Here is a 21898-nt window from a genome sequence, read left to right as displayed (position 1 = left end):
CTAAGAAGTGTTTGTAACATATAACCAAAGTTTTCATCCTCCTATATCCCTGATTGCTCTCCACCACTTCCATTAAATTGAGAGTATCTCCTTTGTGATTGGTCAGAAATAGTTTTATCGAACTTCGCCTTTGAAGTCAAGTTATCATGCCGTCAAGTGACGAAAAACGTTCGTAATGTTTCAGTTGAATCAAGAAACGGACATTTTTTCGAAAAAATCAAGCAGAGACCACTATTTTAATCGAATTTTATTTCAATTGCATAAGGCAGTAAACGAAAGCGCTTTCGATTCTCGATAGAAATAGTATCGATAAAAAATCGCGAATTAAGAGCTTTCAACAAATTCGAGTCGGTTCGGAAATTTATCAAATGATAGTCAATTCAAGTAATGAAAAATGAGAGTTGCTCCAAGACCAATAAAAAGTAAGAAAAAGATAGTTGGATCTATGTTTGAGAACTGATTAAAAATAGTGGGTTTAAGTACTGGTAAAACTATTGTTGATTCCTGTACCAAAAAATAGAGGATTCGAGTACCGATAAAAAGACAGTGGGTTTGAGTTCAATGATAGCAGGTTCGATTATCACAAAAAGGTAGCAAGTCCCAGCATTAAAAAAATGGAGTTAGAAGATTGATCAAATGCTAGTGGGCTCCAGTACCGATAAAAAATTAATCAGTTAGATTTATTAATCAAATGATAGTGGGTTTGAGTACTAATAAAAAGAAAGTGGGTTTGAGTATTAATAAAAAGTTGGTTCGAAATTATAAAAAATAGATGGCGATTCTAAATATTGTTCAAGAGAGAGTGGAATTGAAAACTGGTTAAAATATTGAGGGGTTTAGAACTGATCAAATGATAGTGGGTTTAAGTACTAATAAAAAGATAATAGGTTTGAGTGCCAATAAAAATTATGGGGTTCGAGTATTGTTCAAAAGCTAGTTGGCTCTAATACTGATCAAAAGAGAGGTGGCTCAAAAACTGTTTAAATGACAGTGGATGCAAGTATGTAAAAAAAAAATAATGCAGGGCAAAACCCCCATAAATGGTCCCAAAACACATGAAAAAAACATTTCCTGATGAAACACACTATCTTTTTATTTGTACACATGGTGGGTTCAAGAATAAATAAAAGGATAGTAGGTTTGAGTGTTAAAACAAAGAGTGAGTTTGAAAAGTTTTCAAATGGCGTAATTGTCAAAATAGAGTATAGGTCAAAAGAGAGCTCGAGTATTTTTCAAAAAGAGAGTGGATTCAAGAACTCATTAAATGAAAGTGCTTTGATTACCGATAAAAAGAGAATGGTATAAAGTACTGACAAAAAGACAGTTGGATAGAGTACCGCTAAAAATATAGTGGGTTAGAAAAAAAAGCATTTGCTTATGAACCAAAATTCTCTTAAATTAACAATCACAACAAAAGGAAAAATATTTAATTTTGCTGACGGTATACATTAGATACATCTGTTACATATATATACATACATACACATTATGAGACATAATTTTAAGAAGCAGCTAAATTTCTAATTCCAAAAATAGCTTCAGTTTCTCAAAGCAGCAAGCCTAGTAAAACAAAACATATAAAAAATTTTGATTAACAACAATACTTTTCAAAAATGAAGAAGGCAAAACAAAAAGTAACACTTAATCCTGATAACTAATTTTTATGAAAAGTATTAATAAACATTAAACAGTACAAATATTACTTAAACAAACACTCTAAATCACAAAATGCATGTAATTACTAAATTGTCACTTTGTCAAGAGGAATATTCTAAAAAAAGTGTGAAAAAAGTTTGAGTTAAACCTACAAGATCTATTGTAACAAGATAATTGCTAAATAAATACTTATTTAAATTTAAATATTTCATGAAATCTAACTATTACTCTTCTAAATTTTTTAATGGCATAACTATAAATAATATAAGTTTAATAATTTAAGTTAAATAGTATAAGTAGTTTAATAGTAAGCTGTTTTACATTTCAGCTTTTTGTTTTTTTAATTTGATTTGTCTGGTAAACAAAAATAGTGGCGTTTTATGGAACAGGTAACACAGTAGAGTCATTTTTAAGGCTATCTGTTATTTTTCTATATGGTAATGGTTGCCATATTGTAATTGATGTGCAGTTCTACAGCAACATAAATAAAATACCTACCTATATTGTAATGACACATTCTAGTTCAATGTTTCGTAAAAACAGCTTAAATGCATTTTCAGCATTTCTTTGGACAAAAACAAAATCTTTGCACATCATAGACATATTATGTTGCTTAGGTATAAGCAACTTTTTATAAAGGATATAATTATAGCTGTTGATTGATTTTTATCATCAAAAGGAATTTTATAGTTTTCTGATTTGGTCGAAACGTTTAAGTTTCAGTAACTTACCTTAGTAGATTTAAAGGTCAGTTCTAGTAATTTATTCTAGAGTCTTCTTGATAATATTCTGCAAACATGATCTTTAAAGGGAATAAGAACTTGGAAGCTGTTATTTATGATGTACTATGAATTAAATTGGTAATGTGAGATAAAAAATTTGGAATACTAAATTTGAAAGCTAAAAGTTTAAAAGCAGATCACAAAACAAATATTGATTTACAATTAAGAAATTATGCATCTTGACGATATTTCCTAATATGATCTTATGCTACAGCATGTTTTGGCTGCATGCAAAAAATTTAGGGCAGCAAAGTAAAATAATCTATAATCTACAATAGTGATTATGAAACCGTACCCAGACATTTCTTGAAAAATTATCACTTTGTATTTTCAATAATGCAAACATAGTAAATATTTCTATTTTAATGCTGATTTTTCAAACATTTCTTATTTGAAACATAAAATGCCTTCAGTATGCTCTGATTCAAAAACAGCATAGCTAATTTATAACATCTTGGTTCACTGGTCTAAGTATAAACTAAAAGAATTTTAAGTAAAATAAGTTACCTTTTAGTAAGGGCATCTTCTTCTGCTGTAGACCTATCGGAGGTACGAGTAGATGATAATGAGCCAGTAGGAACAGACTCAGCTTGATTCAATTGATCAATAATATCTAAACCATTTTCTTCAGCAACCTGAGCAATTAGGGCATCCACTTGAGCAAGAGGAGTTGATGTGGTTGTAGCACTACCCATAGCATCTTCTACAACCTTGAGAAAATATAGTATAATAAAAGGAGGGCATGAAATTTCAATTCTAAAACACTAGCCAGACAAAAATTTTTGCTCGTTACTATTTTTCCAAAAAATATAAACATTTTTAAATGCTAATCTAAATAACTTTAATCTAAATAACTTTTTGGTGACCAAAACTATAAATGAATGTAGTAATCGAAAAACTGAAATACATTTACTGCTAAAAAAAGCACCAATATTATTTTTAAAATAAGTTCCAATGGTTCCAATACTGTCCATATACTATTAAAATACAAACAGAAAAAAAAATCAGAAAATTTAGACATAAGTAATTCTCACATACTTTTAAAATTTTATATTTGTATACTGCTGTCATTTAATACTAAAATACCATAGGTCAATTTCAGGCCTAGCATTAAACTCTAGAGGAGAGGTAAATAAAAAGAAATTCTGAGAAAATCATAAAGTGTCAGTCTTTAAAGAGTTTCCCTAAGTTGTCTTCAGTCTATTGTGTCAGTTCAATCCTCTCCCAGAGAAGAATGTGATTACTGGTAGATTAGCACAAACATTTATAAACTTGGTCACTTTAAAGGACAAATTATATTATCAGTTTCTCTGCTGATATATAATGAAAAAAAGGTTCAAATTGGCTCAAATATTTAATGTTCAGAAACCTATGTATATTTGTCTATAAAATAATAAATTGACAATATTAACCTAATTAACCAAATATAGTCAACATTGAATATGAAAATAAATATTAAAAAAACTTTTTAGACTCATAAATATTAACATAAAAATACCTACAGATGTTCGCACATCAAGATCTTCAAACTGCTGTTCAAATTGTTCCATAACTGCAGAAACCTATAATATATATGATTAAATATTTATATTTATCTCTTTACAACAACAACAAAAAAAAGGAACAAAAATACAATTGCCCGTATAGTAAAATAAATTGTCCATAATATATAAAATTTTAATATAAAATATTTCAAGTTTATAAAATAATTCATAATAAATATTTCATGGTTTATAAAATATTTCAAGAGATAATTTATTTATCTTATTGTTTTAATGTAAAAATTATTATCTTCTGGATTAAATTAGAAAAATTACTATACAGGAAAATCTCAATCGAACAAATGTTTCTCCACCCTTAAAAAAATATTAATGCATAACAAATTGAAACTACCAAAACTTATAATTTTCCATGTTCTTTTAGTTTTCCTTATAACAATAGAGATATTAAATAAAATAAAACGTAGAGATATAAAAAAATAATAATAATTTTGAACAAAAGCAGTCAAACCTTATTAGGATTTTAGAATATGCATTAAGAAAAACATATTTCTGCTTCTTAAACAATAAATTAATGTACAAAATTTCATGATCAACATGATTATCATTATAAAGTTAAAAGGAAAAAAAAAACTTTATTTATTGAAATTTAAATAAATCACTTTTTCAATTTACCTAAAGTAAAAGTAAAAGGTAAGTAATATAAAATTATAAAAAATGAATAAATAATAAATATTTAGAGGCATAAGTTAAGTAAGGGGCCAAAATAAATAATTAATAATATAAAGATAAGTGGGCAAAACTAGTTACCCTGTTAGAGTGGCTTAGTAGAAAGAACAGATAAAAAGTAATAATAATAACTAAAAAAGGAATGAATAAAATGTGGTTTACAGTACTTACTATTTGGATGTAAATTAACACTTATAAATAAAATTTTCGATTGTTCAAAAATGCTGACACTTGATGAAAATACAATTATTCATTAAAATCTACACAACTAAAAGTAATAAAACTTTACTTTAAAAAATGTATACATTAGTTGATAATTATGAATATTTTGTTGAAGGAACAGTTATCAATTAATTTGAAGGAATAATGACTTAATTATTTATACATAAATATTAGACAAGTATATGCGAATTAAGAAAAAACGACTTTTTATGCATAGAAACACTTAAAATTTCTAAGCACATAGTCATACTTCCTTATATTTGGTGTCAGTTGATTCCGCATAAAAAAATAAAATGGGAAATAATACATCATACGTCCAGAAGCAATGCCAAGCAAGTAAATAGATATAATTCTAAATTTTGCCTGTTCTAACATATATAACTAAATAACTTCAAAATAATTAGCCCCATAAACTTGAACAAGGACAAAATTCAACTACAGTTACTTCAGAGTCTCGAAAGTTCGAGTCTCAGAAGTCCAAGGTTCCCCTTAATTCGAGGTGCCAAATTTTCCCCCTAGCAACCAAAAGCGCTCTTCCCATTTCCTCTCGCAACCGAAAGAATGCAGGTGTTATTTTTCGTTTCTTCCTGGAAAGAATTTCAGTAACCCACCACCTTTTGTTCTCTTTGCTTTGGAAGGTGGCTACGTAGGGGTTGGTTTGAAAGGAATTTTCAAACCAGATCTACAAGAGTTTTATTCTTCCAAGTTCAATTGTACTAGTAGCTAAGATGTTAGTTAGGGATTCAATACACGTGCTTGATCCTTATCATTTTGGAAACTTATTGCTGTTGAAAGTGTTGCGTTAAGGTGCCTGCTGCGAAAATGAGTGGAAAAAAATAAGAGAAAATTTGTATCTATGATAACTAAATTGAACGCTATGAAAAGATTAGATACAGGTGAAACAATAAAAAGTGTTGCTACCGATTTGGGTGTTGGAGAGGTAACAGTTGGTGACTGGCGCCGCAATCGAATAAAAATTGAGCAGTTTTGTTCACAGAAGTGCAATGAGACTCCAGGAGAAAAAAGAAAATCTACGAGAACATCAGACTATGAAAATACTAGCAAGGCTTTATTTCTTTGGTTTACTCAACAGCGTAGCAAAGGTACTCCTATAAGTGGCCCTATTCTTCAGGAAAAAGCTGTGTTTTTCAGAAATCAGTTCAAAGAAGGAGAAGATTTCGCAGCAAGCGTTGGTTGGTTAGACCGTTGTAAAAAACGATATGGTGTACGTCAACTAAATATTTGCGGTGAAATACTCTCGGCAGATATGTCAGCTGTGCCGGCATTTCAAAAACGGATTGAAGACATTATATTGATAGAAAAGCTCACACCTGACCAGTTATATAACTGTGATGAAACAGGCTTGAACTTTAAGATGTTGCAATCAAAATCCATTGCTTCAAAAGAGGAAAATTCAGCTCCAGGTCACAAAAAACAGAAGGAACGATTAACCATTTTAGCATGCACCAATGCATCTGGAAATCATAAAATGAAACTGACTGTGATTGGGAAATCTGCCAAACCTAGAGCCTTAAAAAACATCACTAAAGAAGCCTTACCAGTACATTACACAAATCAGAAAAGTGCATGGATGAATCTAGAAATTTTCAAACAATAGTTTCTAGAACATTTTGTTCCAGAAACACGGAAGGCATTGAGAAAAAAAAATTTGCCTTGCAAAGCAATTTTGTTTTTAGATAACGCTCCATCTCATCCGGACGATGATGAGCTACGTTGAGGTGAAATCCGTGCTATATTTTTTCCTGCCAATGTTACAAGTTTGATTCAGCCAATGGATCAGGGCGTATTGGAAAATTTAAAGAAAAAATATTGACACCGTTTGTTACAACATTTAGTTCAGTCTGATGATGAAAGTGTTGTGGATGTTTTGAGGAATGTAGTCTGAGAGATGTTGTCTACTGGATAGCAGATACTTGGGAAGAAGTTCAACGTAAGACAGTAATTAAATCGTGGACTAAGTTTCTACCTAAATTGGTTACATCTATTGAGAAAATTTATGATGGTGATAGTGAAACAATTGTTTTGAAAGATTTGGTGAAGGAATTACCAGGCTGCAAAAACTCTAATGCAGTTGATCTAAATGAATGGTTAAATAGTGACGACAAGCTGGAAAAAACAGACTTAAGTATTATAGAAATGATGGAAGATGAGGAAGAATATGAAACAGAAGAAAACAACTCTCCGTTATCAGAAAAAAAAATCTCATAGTGAAGGTTCTGCAGCCTTAGAACTAGCCTTAAAATATGTAGAACAGCAAACTGAAGCCACCCCTGCAGATGTTTTGCTTTTGAAGCGTTGGCTGACTATCGCATCAACAAAGAGAAGTAATACACTAAAGCAACAAAAAATTGACAATTTTTTTAAATTGTAAAGAATCTTTTACGTCATTATACTAAAGAATCAAGGATTTTATGGTAATATGTTCATTTTATTTAATTTCATTTGTAGTTGTTAAAAATTTTCTACTTTTTCGGAAAATCCGAGTTTTTAGTAATCCGAGGTAGTGTGTCCCAATTACCTCGGATTTTCGAGACTCTACTGTATTTATATTCAGCCTAAACAACAACTTTTAGTTGATAAAACAATATTTTAGTTTCAAGGGTCTGTCCAAGCCAAATTTACTACCATCTAACGGTACCTTCACAAATTCAACTTTAGGAAAAACCGTAGTCTCTCAAAATACTTTTTCTTAAAATTTTATTTTTGTATCCCATAAGAAACGATAAATTCATATTTTTGGGTTGATTTTTAACAAAATTTTTAGTTTTCACAAATTATGTCTAAATTTTCACAAAATAGGCACCTCTCAGAAAGACCTAGACAGACCCCTGAGTTTCCTCCAAATTATTTCAACATTTAACTACTTAGGTTCTAACTTATATCTTTTTTACTCCCTTTTTTTCTAAATATGTAACAAAATATTTTTGGTGATTAAAACAAGATAAAGAGAAGAAAAAAAATGCAAAATTTAAATTCAATAGAATAAAATAAATCTGTTAATGATACATCAGATATAAAAAATTTAAAAAAAAAGATTTTTCTTAATTGTTTCATGCAGAAAAAAAATTGTTTTTTAAAGAATGCCTTAGAATATGAAAAATTGAAGCATCAAAATTTCTTCTATTTAAAACATACACACACAAAAAGAAAGTTTCAGACCTTTTGGAGATCCATCGAATTAATTGCTTTATCTAATGCTTTCACAACTGATCCCATATTTTTAGTCACCTGAAAACAACATATTTCATTCCATTATATAGCTAAGTTAAACCACAGAATAAAGTACATAAAATTATTTTTAAAACAACTATTTTCTTTCATTCTTTAAAACAAATTTAATCATTCAAAAGTTCATAGTGAATTCATTTCAGTTTAAGAAATATAGAAAGGAAGAATTGTAAAGAAATTTATACTCATTAAGAAAAAGGGGAGACAATAAAAACCAAAAATAAAAATGAAATTAATAACAAAAACAACAATAAAATAAGGTGATTATATATATATATATACACAGGAGGTGAAGAAAATAATGAAAACACTTCTATACTAATAAATTCCTTCATATTTCTCCAGAAATACTTAACAAATTATTTTTTAACTTCAGAATTGTTTAGATCATGTGATTTCTCATACACATCAATGAAGTTAAAAGCTTTTATAGGTTTGAGAGATCCACAACAAATAATAAATTGAAAATAATGTTTTTGAACATCCTATACCAAAAAATGTAGCAATAGATTTACAAATTGTGACAGTTATTTTGGTTATTAGATGCAATAATTACACAAAATTTAGTAAACCTAGCTTAGATACTTATGGAGACATGAATATTTAAAAAAAAAAAAAAAAACTAATTTATTTTTATCTTATGTTTTTTGCTATAACTTTAAAAATATTCAAAAAAATTAAACAAAATTTTTAGAGTAACTTTTAGTAAATAATAAAAATATTTGTTTAAATTTCATAACAATTAGTTATGAAATGAGCAAGACTGAGAAAAATCGATTTTTTTTTTTTAAATTTTGTAGTAGTATTTGAGAACTAATGAAAAAAGTCTGATTTGAATATCTTAAAAATTTAAAAAATTTCAAGCAATTTTCAAATTAGTTTTTGTATTTTTTAAAAGAAAGTTTAAAATGATAACAACTATTTCCACAAATATCAATTTGTATCATAAGATGGAATTTAATGACAAATGATAATACTTTACAATACCAAAATGCGATTTAATAAGGGAAGAAAACAGATACTTTGAACAGATACAGAAAAGAAAAGATAATTCTATGGGGGATGATCCGCAACAATGCCGGTGTCATTTTTTAAAAATATTGCTTAATAGTATAACATGTGGGAAACCCCTTATCATTTCAAGCATTGTTTTAAAAAGTAAAAAAACTACTTATAAAACTGTTTAAACCTGTTAAAATTGTACTTTTTTAAAAAAGTTCCTGCGCATGCGCAGTATAAACGAATTACTTTAATTACTCATATCTTGTGCAATTTTAAATGATTTTTTCTCAAATTTCAAAGCAAGAATTTTGTAATTAATTTTAAATTGCTTTAAAAATTTTGTTACACTTTAGAGAATATTTTTAAATTTACAGCAAAAAAAAGAAAGACAAAAAATTAGTTTTTCATATTAATGTTCATATCTCTATAAATATTTAAGTTAGGCTTATTGCATAGAATAACTAAAATAACTGTCACACATAAATCTATTGCTACATTTTTTGGAATAGGGTGTTTGAAAACATTTTCCATTTGTAATTGATTGTCAGTCCCTCAAACTTCAAAAATCTTTAAACTCCATTGATATATATGAGAAATTGCACAATTTTGAAGTTATGAAAAAATGTATTAGTATAGAAGTGTCTCCATTATTTTGTCCACCCTGTATATATATGTGTGTGTGTGTTATATACATGGTGTTGCATCTAAAACATCATCATCCTTTAAAATTTAAGGAATTAAACTCTTCAATCAAACCATTGACTATAAGTATAAATCGTGCCATTGATGTAAACCATGTTGAAGTGGCTCCAATTGATACTGAGCAGAACGCAAATGAAAGTGTGTGAAAGGGGCAAAAAAACTATGTTACATTTTCAACTATTGACAGTAAATCCTTTAAAATTTGCACCAAAGCTGTGCAAAATTTATTGCAACATCAATACAGCCATTTGCCACAGTGGAAAATCTAAAGCTTATCGAAATGGGGTAAGGGTTTTGAACCCAAGATATAAGTTGCCTGGGAAGAAAATACTTTTCAACCGTAGCTATCCCAAAATTATATTACCGTTAGGACCGGTATATAGTTACTGTTGGATTAAAAAATGGGGGCACAAGTAACCTGATGAGTCATCTAATGATCATCATCATTGTTTAAAATTTAGGGAATTGAACTCTTCAAGCAAACCAGTGACTATATGCATTAATCGTGCCACGGATGTAGATGATCCTCCAGCTCCAGTCGATGCTAAGCAGAACACAAATGAAAACTTGAGAAAGTGGCAAAAACTAGGATAGACTTTTAACCATTGGACAGTAAATCCCTTAAAAATTGCACCGAAGCTGTGGCAAAATTTTTTGCTACATCAATGCACCCATTTGCCACAATGGAAAATCCGAAGTTTTATCAAAATGGTAAGTGTTTTGAAACCAAGAGATAAGTTGCCTGGTAGAAAACACTTTTCAACCACAGCTATTCCAAAATTCTATAAAGATATGGTTGAAAAGATAAAGACTGGAATATCTTCCATACAGAGTTGTGATCTGTTGGACATCTATAACCAACACTCCTTTTCCAGCAGTGACTACTCATTAAATTTCCAATGAATGGCAGCTTATAAGTGCGTGTTTAAATTACAAGCTTTCATAGAGAATCATACATTAGAAAATTTAATTGAAATGTTAACTAATACCTTAAAAGATTGAAATATTGATATTAAAACATTGCCTTCAATAACATCTGATAATGGCACTAGCATTGTTAAAGCTATCAAAGATCTTAACATAAACCAGATTTGATGTTTTGCGCACAAACATTGGCATTAACCAATCTCTGCAAGTCTTCCCTGAAGAGAGCAATTTCTCGATTGAAAAAGCTTCAAAATACTATTTCTCATTCGCAGAAGATGAAAAAGAGATTTACAGACAGCTCAAAAGCAATTGAGTAATGACTATTGAAATTTACCAATTGCATGCCCAACATGTTGGTGGAGCACAACAAAACTATGCAGACAAGTTTTGTCAAAACAGCTTCCTCTCTGCAAAGTTTTGCTAGATTATCCTACCAGAAAGCATTTAATGCTTGAAGGATCACATATTAATGTGCTTTAAGATTCATGACTATAACAAATATGCTTGAAGAAATGACAAAATCTTTAAGTGGTAGCAATTATATCACAGCTAACTAACCTGTGCTCCGCAACTATTGAGTAAAACAAAGAAAAATCTTCAAGCTAATGACACAGACTCTGAAATTAGCATGGTTATCAAAAAAGAAATTCTGGGTGCTCTTGAAGCCAAATGTAAAGATTCTTCAATGGTATTGACTCTGGATCTTTGTTCATTGTGTGACCCAAGATTTAAACTTCAATATATAGAAAATGCCTCTTAAGTTAAAAGTAGAGCAATTGAATTCATGGTTGCTTCATATACAATATAAGATGAACAACAAATAAGCGTTTCTTCAACAAGTACTCAAACACAAAAAAAAGGTCTTTCAAAGTTCTTTGCCCATTAATGTGGTGGAAAAAACATAGCTCCTCCTTTCCAAAACTACAACAAATTGCAAGGTGATTCCTTGCAATACCAGGTAGAAGTGTGCTATCAGAAAGTGTATTCAGTGTTGCAGGCAATGTGATAACTAAAGATTGTGCATATTTACTACCTGACAAAGCCTGGATGCAGATCTTTTTAAGTAAAAATTCTAAATATGTTTAAAATGTGTTGTAAAACTATGAAAAATTGTGTATAATATTTAAAATTATGTGAATAAAAGTATTCTGTTTCTAAATAATGATGCTTCATAATTTGTTGATTCTATAGGATACTCATCCTATGAGCTACTCCTAAAAACATTGGGTATTTCTTTGTAAATGATGTTCTTTAAACACATAAATTTTTTTTTTTGCAAAAAAGCTAGCATTTATAATATGCATAACAGTTAAATTACCATGGAATATCATAATATCAGGATATAAAGTAGAAAATAAATCACAATATCAAATTTCTGATACTGCCTAGCCTTAATATGTACATATACATGTATATAAATATGCATATATATATACACACGCATATATATATTACATGCTTCTCAAAACAGTAACAGAGACTTCAGCATAATGCTCAAAGTAAAATAAAAGATATGTCAATACCCCTTTCATAGTGATTGCACTTTGAACTTTAGATGATACTGCATCAATTTTGGAAGCCATTCTTAAGTAGTTAAGAGCCTCATTCTTTTTACGAATGGCGTTTTCAGCATATATTTTAGCCCCATCCAAATTTCCTTGTTGAATTGCCTGAAAAAATTTATCAAATAATGTTTCTTACTTTTTAAAAAGCAGTAAGACAAAAAAAAACATTTTAAACAGCATTTTAAACATGAAAGAATTTTTAAAATGACTTTCAATGATAGATCTTTCACAAAAACTATTTATTAAAAGCAGTTAATGATATTGAAAGTTAATCATCTTAGAAACTACTCACACAAAAACAAAATCTATCTTTTCATAGTTAAGCATTTATTTTTTTATTCTTTGATTAAATTAAAAACATTCCTTTTGAATAATAAATATACTGTATATTAAATAATTTATATTAGAGCTTTGTGCTTATTATATACTATTGTAGAATACTTCAGCTTATCATGTTCATTATGAAAATTGCTTTATGATACCTGCTTGAAAACAAAACAAGAGAGCATTTCTTGCTATTTGAATAATTTATAACATGCTTGCTCCCTTTAAAAGCTGCATCATCTCTCTTTATAGGACGCATTAGCACAATATAACACTGCTATGCATTGATTCTGCTTCTTATGTTCCAATGCCTTTTTTTCGGTTTCATAATGCAGTTTCAATGTTTTTTGTTACAAACACTTCCAATATAAAACATATTTCCTTATTGTAAATTTGTTCAGCACTCATATTTATTTTCCTGCATCTTAAAATTTCAACACAAAATCTTCAGTTATGAATGTATTGCTAATCAATTTCTTGCCTTAAACTGTTATTTGGAGAATATCGTATCTTTGTTTGAATCTCATTAACTACCCACTCAAAGCCTTGAAATCATCCGATATTTTAAGCCCTAATGATATTGAATCATGTTTATCCTTGTCTTCCTACACCAGCATTACAGAATGGGGAGCAAAATCAATTGGTGGTACTTAAGGTCGGCTGTATGAATCCAATACAATAGAAAGGAAGGGTAAAGAAGAATCTGGTCTAGCCACACATTTCATTAACTGCAATTCACACTTCTCTTTCCTTTTTATTATCATCCTGGATAATCCACAACTAGAATAATCCTATCTCGCTTAATTGAAAGTCAATTGTATAATCAGTTGCAAAATATGTAATAATAACTTCAATGTCAAGTTTTGCCAATTATCTTCAAATTTATAAGTTTGTTTCACTCATGAAAGAGAAGTTTCATGCATTTATAAATCATTTTAAATAAAATGTTAGCTTTGAGAAAAGAAAAAAAAAGCATAAAGCATTCCAGCAACAGTCAATTATAGAGACAGGAGGGTCATGGAGTTTAAGGCACCACACTTTTGAGACCAACAGCAGAAAATCTATGCATAAATGAGATTGTATAGATCAAATACCATTTAAAATTGTTGTGAAACAATTTTTTAGGGTTGCCAGTATGTGAAAAATAATTAGTGTGTACTTTAAGTAATCTTGATGTCTGTATTAAAAAAAAAATCCTTAATAAGAATTTAATACTAACTACTGCTATTAAAAGGTCAAGGAAGGTTGTTAGAAAACACTGCTGATACTGATTTGCTGAAAATGAAGTGAAATCAACATTCCTTGAAGTAAAAAGTAAACTGAAAAATAAGCTATAATTCAAAATGAAAAATACAATCAATGAACTGAATAAGTTTCCTAACAGAAGAAAAATTAGCTGCATACAACATAAATTGTACTTTACAAGTTGAAGATTAGAAAAAATTTAATATTTAGTTGATACATCTAGCATATTGTAACATCGCATGTAAAAAAAATATTAAACAAATTTTCCTTTATATATATATAAATAACTCCTCTGCATGTATAAATAAAATAAAAAACATACATCAAAATCTTAGTGGAATTTTAAAAAAATAGACAATTAAGGTAATAAAGTTCGACTATAAATTTAGACGCCGAAAATATTAAAAAAATTAATCAGGAAATTATTCTTTTTACTTGATAATACAAGCAATGTATAAATTAAGTTAAAATATGATAATAATTTTCCTAAAAAATAATCAGTCTAAGGATAAATTGATTAAACATACTTAAGGCAAATTTAAAAAATAAAAATAGTAATAATAATTTTGGAAAAAGTGTAATGATTTGAATGGTAGTGTCTGGTCACTAATAATTTAGGATTTGAACTAACAGAAAAAATAAAATGCTTATTAAAATTAATTTTTAAATTATATTTAAAACTCTTACTTTTTTAACTTTATTTCTTTGAATTTTTTCATCCTTTTCAGCTTTCTTTGATAATCTTTCCAACTGTTTGCAACTGAACTATGGAAAAAAGTGAAGCAATTAAAATGCTATGTGAATAAGAACAACAAAAAACACATTTTTGTCTAAAAATCATCAAGGATTTAGTTCAGAAAGCAGTGTCAAATATTTTTGTATGAATCTCAGTAAGTCAAGCCCAATGTTGTTTGAAATTTGCCCATTTGATAAGAGAATAAGTCTTCCTTTTTTCAACCTTTCTGTTAAATGCTTCCCATCATAGAAAATGTTTTCCTAGCGTCGTCCTACAGGAAAATGGCATGTAGCAGGAAAATTTCAGTACACTATTCCTAAAAGGTTCTATGTTTGGTGCATTAAGTACGTTGATGCATGTAAAGTGCAAGATTTTTAAAATTAATAATGCATTCTTTGAATAGAGAGCACCTCGATTGCTGTAGGAGGCTCCACGGACTTGACTTGGAGATCGCAAGATATTGGAGTGTGAGAGAGCTTTTGGGAAGATGACTTTGGTCTTTTGTTTTGGTTTTTTTTCTATTTTTATTGTTCCTCTGTGTTATTGTTTGTATTCCCTGCCATTGGAAATAAAAAAAAATAATGCATTTTTGTAACATTAGAATAAGTGAACTTAATTAAGAATATATTGTTATAAATTATATTATCTTAGAATTGTGATAGGAATTCCAATCATTATCAATTCCAATCATTATCAATCTAAAAATTCACACATATTTTTTTAATACTTTATCCTTGGATTGGATTCCCTTAATACTTTATCATTGGATTGGATTCAGATTAGATAACACATCAGTTGGTCAAGTTCAATTTATACCTACTGATTTTGAATTATTATGAGTTATTTGAATTATTATTGCATTATTAGTTATTTGAGTTATTAAATTATTTTGCATTATTTGAACCTACTGAGAGGAAGTAAAGTCATATACCTTACCAGGAAAAAGCTTATAATTACTCATGGAAATTTTTATCTAAGTAATAAATAAGATGAGTTGAAACATATTATTTTATTAATTCAGGCATAGAGTGAGAAAAGAATAAAAATCCTGAAACATATATATATATACAAGCACATACATGATAAAATATATAAATTATGTGAAACTTTTTCGCACAAAAAGAAAACATATAAAAAAATTTAAATATTATTGAAAGTTTTTTTAATATACACGTACACTTACAGTCTAACAAAGCCTTAAGCTTTCTATTTCAATCTTGATTAAAGAGAATGAAATAATAATAAAGTTTAAAAATTTAATGTCTTCTAAAGTTTAGAAAAATAGTAGATTCTCATGCCTGATTAATTAGAGTAGACTGGATTTTTTCCTTTCAGATTAAAATTTTTCTTAACCAACATAGAAAAAAATCACTATAACATGTATTAAACAGCTGATTACTAGCTTAAATGTTACCAAAAATCCATATTTGACTTTTTTTTAAGTGGTCAACTGTGTAAGGCCAAACTCATAAAAGGTTATACACATTACAGCCTAGTTAATTAATTAAATAATAGCAGCCGAATTATTGCTACCATTTTTGCATAATTAAATAATTTATTCAATTTTATCACAGCATCTTTCTATTCCAGTTATAGAAAATCAACTAACTAAATAATAAAAGAGAAATCAAAGGAGGCCTTGACAGAATGTCAAAAACTCACAACATTGCCTTTTTGGCATGGACAAAGTGTAAATTCTGTCTGGTAAACAAGTAGAATACAAAAATTTACATGCAGTTATGTCTTCTAAAAACAAGTAAAATGTGTAATAAAATTCATAGTTTAATGATGCATTAATAGATTACAAGTTTTTAACTGATAATTTATGCAAGGTTAAAGTTTAAATTTTTATTTTTGGTGAAACTAAAACTTGATTTTATCTTATTAAGATTGCAGATTAAGGTTTGCTCTATTTAGAAATTTCTGCTGAAATCATATAGTAAGCTACAGTGAAAAACTTTTTCACTAGTAAAACATAGAAAATTAATCTATAATTTTTAACTTATAATTTATCAAAAAACATTCAAAGAGGATAGACTTTGTGTTATTGAAATCAAATCATTACAAGAGATAAAGGAAATTTTGGATAAAATACTGCATTTGCATCTATTGTATTAAATAGCGTAGTACGTTTTTGTATTTTTATATGGAGAGAGAAATTTTCTATTTTTGATTCTTGGCTACAGCACCTTAAAATCTTCTTAGCAATAATCAAACCATGGATATTTTATAACTGCTTTATAGTAAATCTATGACACCATAGTTATAATGTTTTTAACCTCCATTAAAAATTGCATAACAGATTTAAGTATCTCTTCTCAATAAGTCCATTTGTACAAGTCTAACGTTAAAGAAAATTTGTCAGTAAGCCTAATCAACCATGTTCAAGTTAAAGCAAAACACTGTAATTTTCTCCTATACTCCCATAAAGTAAATATACTATTAATACACATTAATAGGCTTAACTACCCTCTAATTATTAATTTAAAATGTTTACAAAATTAGAAGACAGCGAAAAATTTCTAAATTAAAAAATGCAACAAAACTTAAAAATATTAAAAAAAAACAAGACATTATGCATACACAATTTTTAAACTATAGGAAGATATTTATAAATAATAAATAACAAACTTACTCTCAGTTGAAACATAAGTTCTGAAAAAGAAAACATGCATAAGTTTTGAAATTATCCATGAATATGATTAAATTTTTATACTATTGCATAATTATTTATAGGGTTGAAAAAAAAAATTTTTTTTTCTCCAAAAAAAAACAAGGCTTTTTGTCAGGTTAAACAGGCTGTTTAAAACTAATTTCTGTTCTTGCCCCTTAAACTGGTTGAATATCAAAGATTCGGGCAAATACCGAATATTCGGTAGCGAAATAGCAACACTTTTTTTCAACAAAAAAAAAAAAAATCATTAAGAAACATTTTTTAATATATAAATAAGTTTAGTCTTTATTGAAAAAAAATCAAAACTTAGCTTTATTATTGGTAAAGGGAAAATAACTTTAATAAAAATGTTTAAGATTATAAAGATAATCCCTATGGCAGAATTGCAGCTACATTGTCACAGAACATTATATAGTTCATACAGAATGATTTTTCTTCTGAACAGTAAAAAATTTTACTTTCCTCTTCTACAGAAATTTACAAAGTCATATTTGTATAATTTAGGTAAAATTACCAAATCAACATAATATTTGAATCATGCATTTAGATAATCACTTTTGAATGCGCTCAATTTGCACGAAAGTATGGTAAGTCAATGTATTTTTATTGCATTTTCGGCAGTTATTGATATTGATTTTCATTTGGTTTTTAAATACTCCGTTATATATCAAAGAATATGGAAAATTTGAATCGCGCATTTCAGTATTTACTTTTTTTAAGCCAATTATTCTATCGAATTTTCGGCAGTTATTGCTATTGATTTCTCCATAGTTTTTAAATCTGATATTTTTTATAAGATATTATTTATTACTTAATACAATAACCTAATCTCAAAATGAAACACACATTTGAGAAGTCTGATTCACGTGATTTCGTCATAGATCTCTTTTTCCGGCAAACACTACTACGGAATTCATGGTTTTTAATTATGTTTTTTACTGTGATGATTATTTACAAAATGAGAAGAAGGAAATAAATTGTATGTCTCCCCCCCCAACAACAAAATGCATGAACAACACCCATAATATTAGAATAATAAAATATGACATGTTTAATTAAAAAAATTACATAGTTTTTATAAACACAGCACTTTTGTTATTTTAAATTAGTAACATGCATGTTTGTTATTATTAAAAGCATCTTGCAGAAAGATATTAGTGCTGGAGTAGAGAGTTTTGTCGCACATAGCCTGAAAAAATTCTGTCACAGGAAAGATAATTAGATATTAAGATAATTCAAAATTTTAAGAAAAATAAAAAACTGACTAACAGATAATAATAAAAAAAAAAGAAAACTAAAGTTTTAAAATTAAAAAAAAGAGAAATAGAAAAAAATATTGCCTTAGTTCTTAAAACGAGACTTTAATACTAAAAATAATATTTTCCAGGAAAAACTATCCATAAATTGTTGGAAGAGATGTTTATCAGAAAGGCTTTTAAAAAAACAGCACTATCACAAAAACACTCATAAAAAATATTATATACAAAAACAAAACAGAAAAAATAAAAATTGATTTTAATTTTTGAAAGAAAATTATAAAACTAAACATCTCAGTTTAACAATTACGATATTTTCAAGAAAAAGTGAAGTTTAAAGTCTAATAAAAGCCCTCTTAATTGCTGCATCATAATAAAAACAAGTTTTTTGAGAAAGTAAAAGCTAAAAAGAAACCAAATCATTATTATTTTTAAATGAAAGATTTAAGGCTAAAAATGTCAATTCAACTTTTTTATATTGTCGTATTTTTAGAAAAAAAGTGAGCATATATGCTCTTTAAAAAATGCAGTCATAATAAATATACTGATAAAAAGAAAATTTTATAAAACAAAGCTAAAGTGAAACAGAAGAAAAATTTTTTTTGGTTCTGAAATATAACTTTAACATTGAGAATCTCTGTTTTCTATGTTACCAGCAATCTGTCTCACCGGATAGGAAAAAAGGGATAATAAAAGAATAAAGTCTGTTAGAAATGCTCCATTAAAAGGCTGTGTTATAGTTTATACAGAAAAACAAGCAAAAAAATTTGTAAGTTTAAAATTTTTCTACCCCTTGGCGATTGTAGTTAGTGTGACAGATTACAAAACGGAAATATCCCCAAATGAAATAAGTAGAAACAAGAACAGAAACAATTATTCAAGCACAATAACACAAATCAGTGTTGACTGATTTGTGGTATGTGACACTTTGTGATGATTTTAACAACGCATGAAACATTCTTCTATATCCTACATCAAGAAAATGTCTAAGGATCTTTACTTCCAAAATGACCTAGTAGAGTTGAACAATAAAAAAATCAGAGAAATGTTTGTCTTGAAGTGAACACAACATTATAAGATTAAAATCCATATAGTGCTCTGTAATATTGAAGAGGTACTAAGAAACAGCAACAAAACGGTGTAAGTATCCAAATAAAAAATTGTGAGAAGTGGTAACTCGAAAGTTTGCAACCACAATGTCCCTTGGAAAGTCTTGAGTAGGACTGGGTTTCAAATTTAGCATCACAATGCATTCTTACTCTAACATCATGATGCTTTTCAGCATTTTGTATTCAGTATTGATTGATTTTGAATTCTTGCATATTTTGAGCATTTGATTGATTCAATGAGGCAATTATATTCTTGTAATAATAAACTCAACCATCAGTTACCTAACAAATAAAGTGTAAAAAAAATGCTCTTCAATTGTCTAGTGGGGACATTTCCGTATTGTGATCTGGCCTGCCAACTACAACTGTCAAGGTGCCAAATAGATTTTAAACTTGCAAATTTAAAGAAAAAAAAAACATGTAGACTCGGGGGGGGCTACGAGTTATACCTTTCAAGTTGGTCCCTTTCTGTGATGTTTTTTTTAGTTTCTAGTGGGCCACTGCCCGGAAGTTTTCAAGACTAGGTGATAATTCTGCCACAGACCACGATACATAAATCTTCTCTGTCTAGTTATCAACAGTAAATTGTATTCTTTTTAAATTTATAAATAATATAAGTAACATGAGGCATCAGTGACATAACACATTGAAAAATTAAACATTTCTAACACTAATGATTAGAAAACATAACCATCAGGTTATATCTTCTAACTACTGAGGGTTATTTTTCCTTTTTTCTAAAACTGATTTTAAATTTTAATTATTGAAATTAAAATGTCTTTGAAAAATATCGGTTAAAAAGCGATAAACGGCTGGATTGATTGCAAAAAACAACATTGGAGGATTTATACAATTGAAAGAAATAATGTTTCGATAACTGAGAGATTGAGCAACACTTCGATTCTCGATTTATAGGGGAATAAGTTCTGAAAATTAATATTGAAAATATAAACCAACAACAGTTTCTAAACCCAAAACAGTTTTATGCTTGCAATAAATAAAAATTACTTAAATAGATAAACAGACGAGAGATAAGGATTTAAATTGAATTTTGGAATAATGATTTAAAAGAATAATCTCAGAAAAAAACACATAAGTATAAAGAAAACGAAACTAAGGTAAAGAGAATGATCATGACACAATAATTTAATACCTTGCATATCAGGCATTTTTGAAGATCAGAAAAGTATTGAAAAATGTACAAAAAAAAGTACTCTGCAGGAAAAACAACAAAACGAGTGTATTAATTCACACAAAAAGAAATTCCGTCAAAGATTTCACTCACTCCCTGTCATAGAAGAAAACAAACAGATTGTTGCCACAATCAGATTTTACCGACAAAATGAAAAAAAATAATTCGCCTTCAGATTGTTGTTGTTGTTGTTGTTGTTTGTTGTTGTTAATTTACGTCGCACTAGAGCTGCACAATGGGCTATTGGCGACGGACACTGAAGAAATATACGCAAGGATGATTCTCCTTGCATACGCAAAACGCGTAAGCAAATTCGGAGATGAGAGCAAGACTACGATTGGCTGATCTTCATGATATTTCCCTTCTGAAGTTCTCATTTGCATGTCCAAATTCGTATTCACAAATGTTTTTGTATGCAGCTAGACTAGTCCATGTCCCGTTTTCATGTCTTACAGCTTTCTCGCCATGTTTCTCTCCTGCACAGTAAAGCTAGCAACGCTCGTATCCGCCATCTGGGGGAGAAGAGCGGTCTCATGGCTTGATCCAGCCCCTTTCTCTCTCCTCTTCTTCTCAGTTGTATAGGAATGTAGTTTTCTTAATATTTCTCTTACGTAATTGTCAATTTTTTTAAGAAATTTTCCACAATGCTTTTTTTTTTTGGAACTATGTTCAATGTAGTTTTCAGCTCCATATCGTTTCCTAACTTAAATGATTTTAATCTATTTGAAAATCAAAACTGATATTAACGTAATTCCTTCTTCTATGACTCTCCACACGCTAATGGTGAAAGCTTGCGAAGTGTTGCCATAGGTTGAGAGTTCTGATCTACGCCACCTGTAGCCATGGGCGGATCGTGAATTTAAGGGACCCTGGGCTGAAACTATTTAGAGGCCCTAATAGCCATTTTGTCAAAAAAAAAAACGGCTTTCTATAGTGATATAGATAAGTATACAGAAAAAAATAGGACAATAAAATAATTTTATTTATTTATTTTTATTTGTGTATACAAACAGCAACTGTGCAATATTA

General features: G+C 28.7%; 1 protein-coding gene across 1 annotated transcript; it reads right to left on the bottom strand.

Annotated features, from left to right (window-relative positions):
- Positions 1-1412: 1412 nt before the first annotated feature.
- On the bottom strand, positions 1413-20991 carry LOC107443985 (charged multivesicular body protein 1a; the record flags this gene model as incomplete). The annotated part of the gene is given in 8 exon segments (XM_016058028.3): positions 1413-1560; positions 2946-3148; positions 3941-4000; positions 8069-8137; positions 12292-12438; positions 14590-14667; positions 17274-17293; positions 20831-20991. Coding segments are annotated over 8 exon segments (615 nt in total). The 3' UTR covers positions 1413-1538.
- Positions 20992-21898: the final 907 nt, after the last annotated feature.

Source organism: Parasteatoda tepidariorum, chromosome X1 (assembly GCF_043381705.1).
Source record: "Parasteatoda tepidariorum isolate YZ-2023 chromosome X1, CAS_Ptep_4.0, whole genome shotgun sequence".
Lineage (NCBI taxonomy): Eukaryota > Metazoa > Arthropoda > Arachnida > Araneae > Theridiidae > Parasteatoda > Parasteatoda tepidariorum.
The sequence above is the reverse complement of the archived record's forward strand: the minus strand, read 5'-3'. Positions and strand labels throughout refer to the sequence as shown.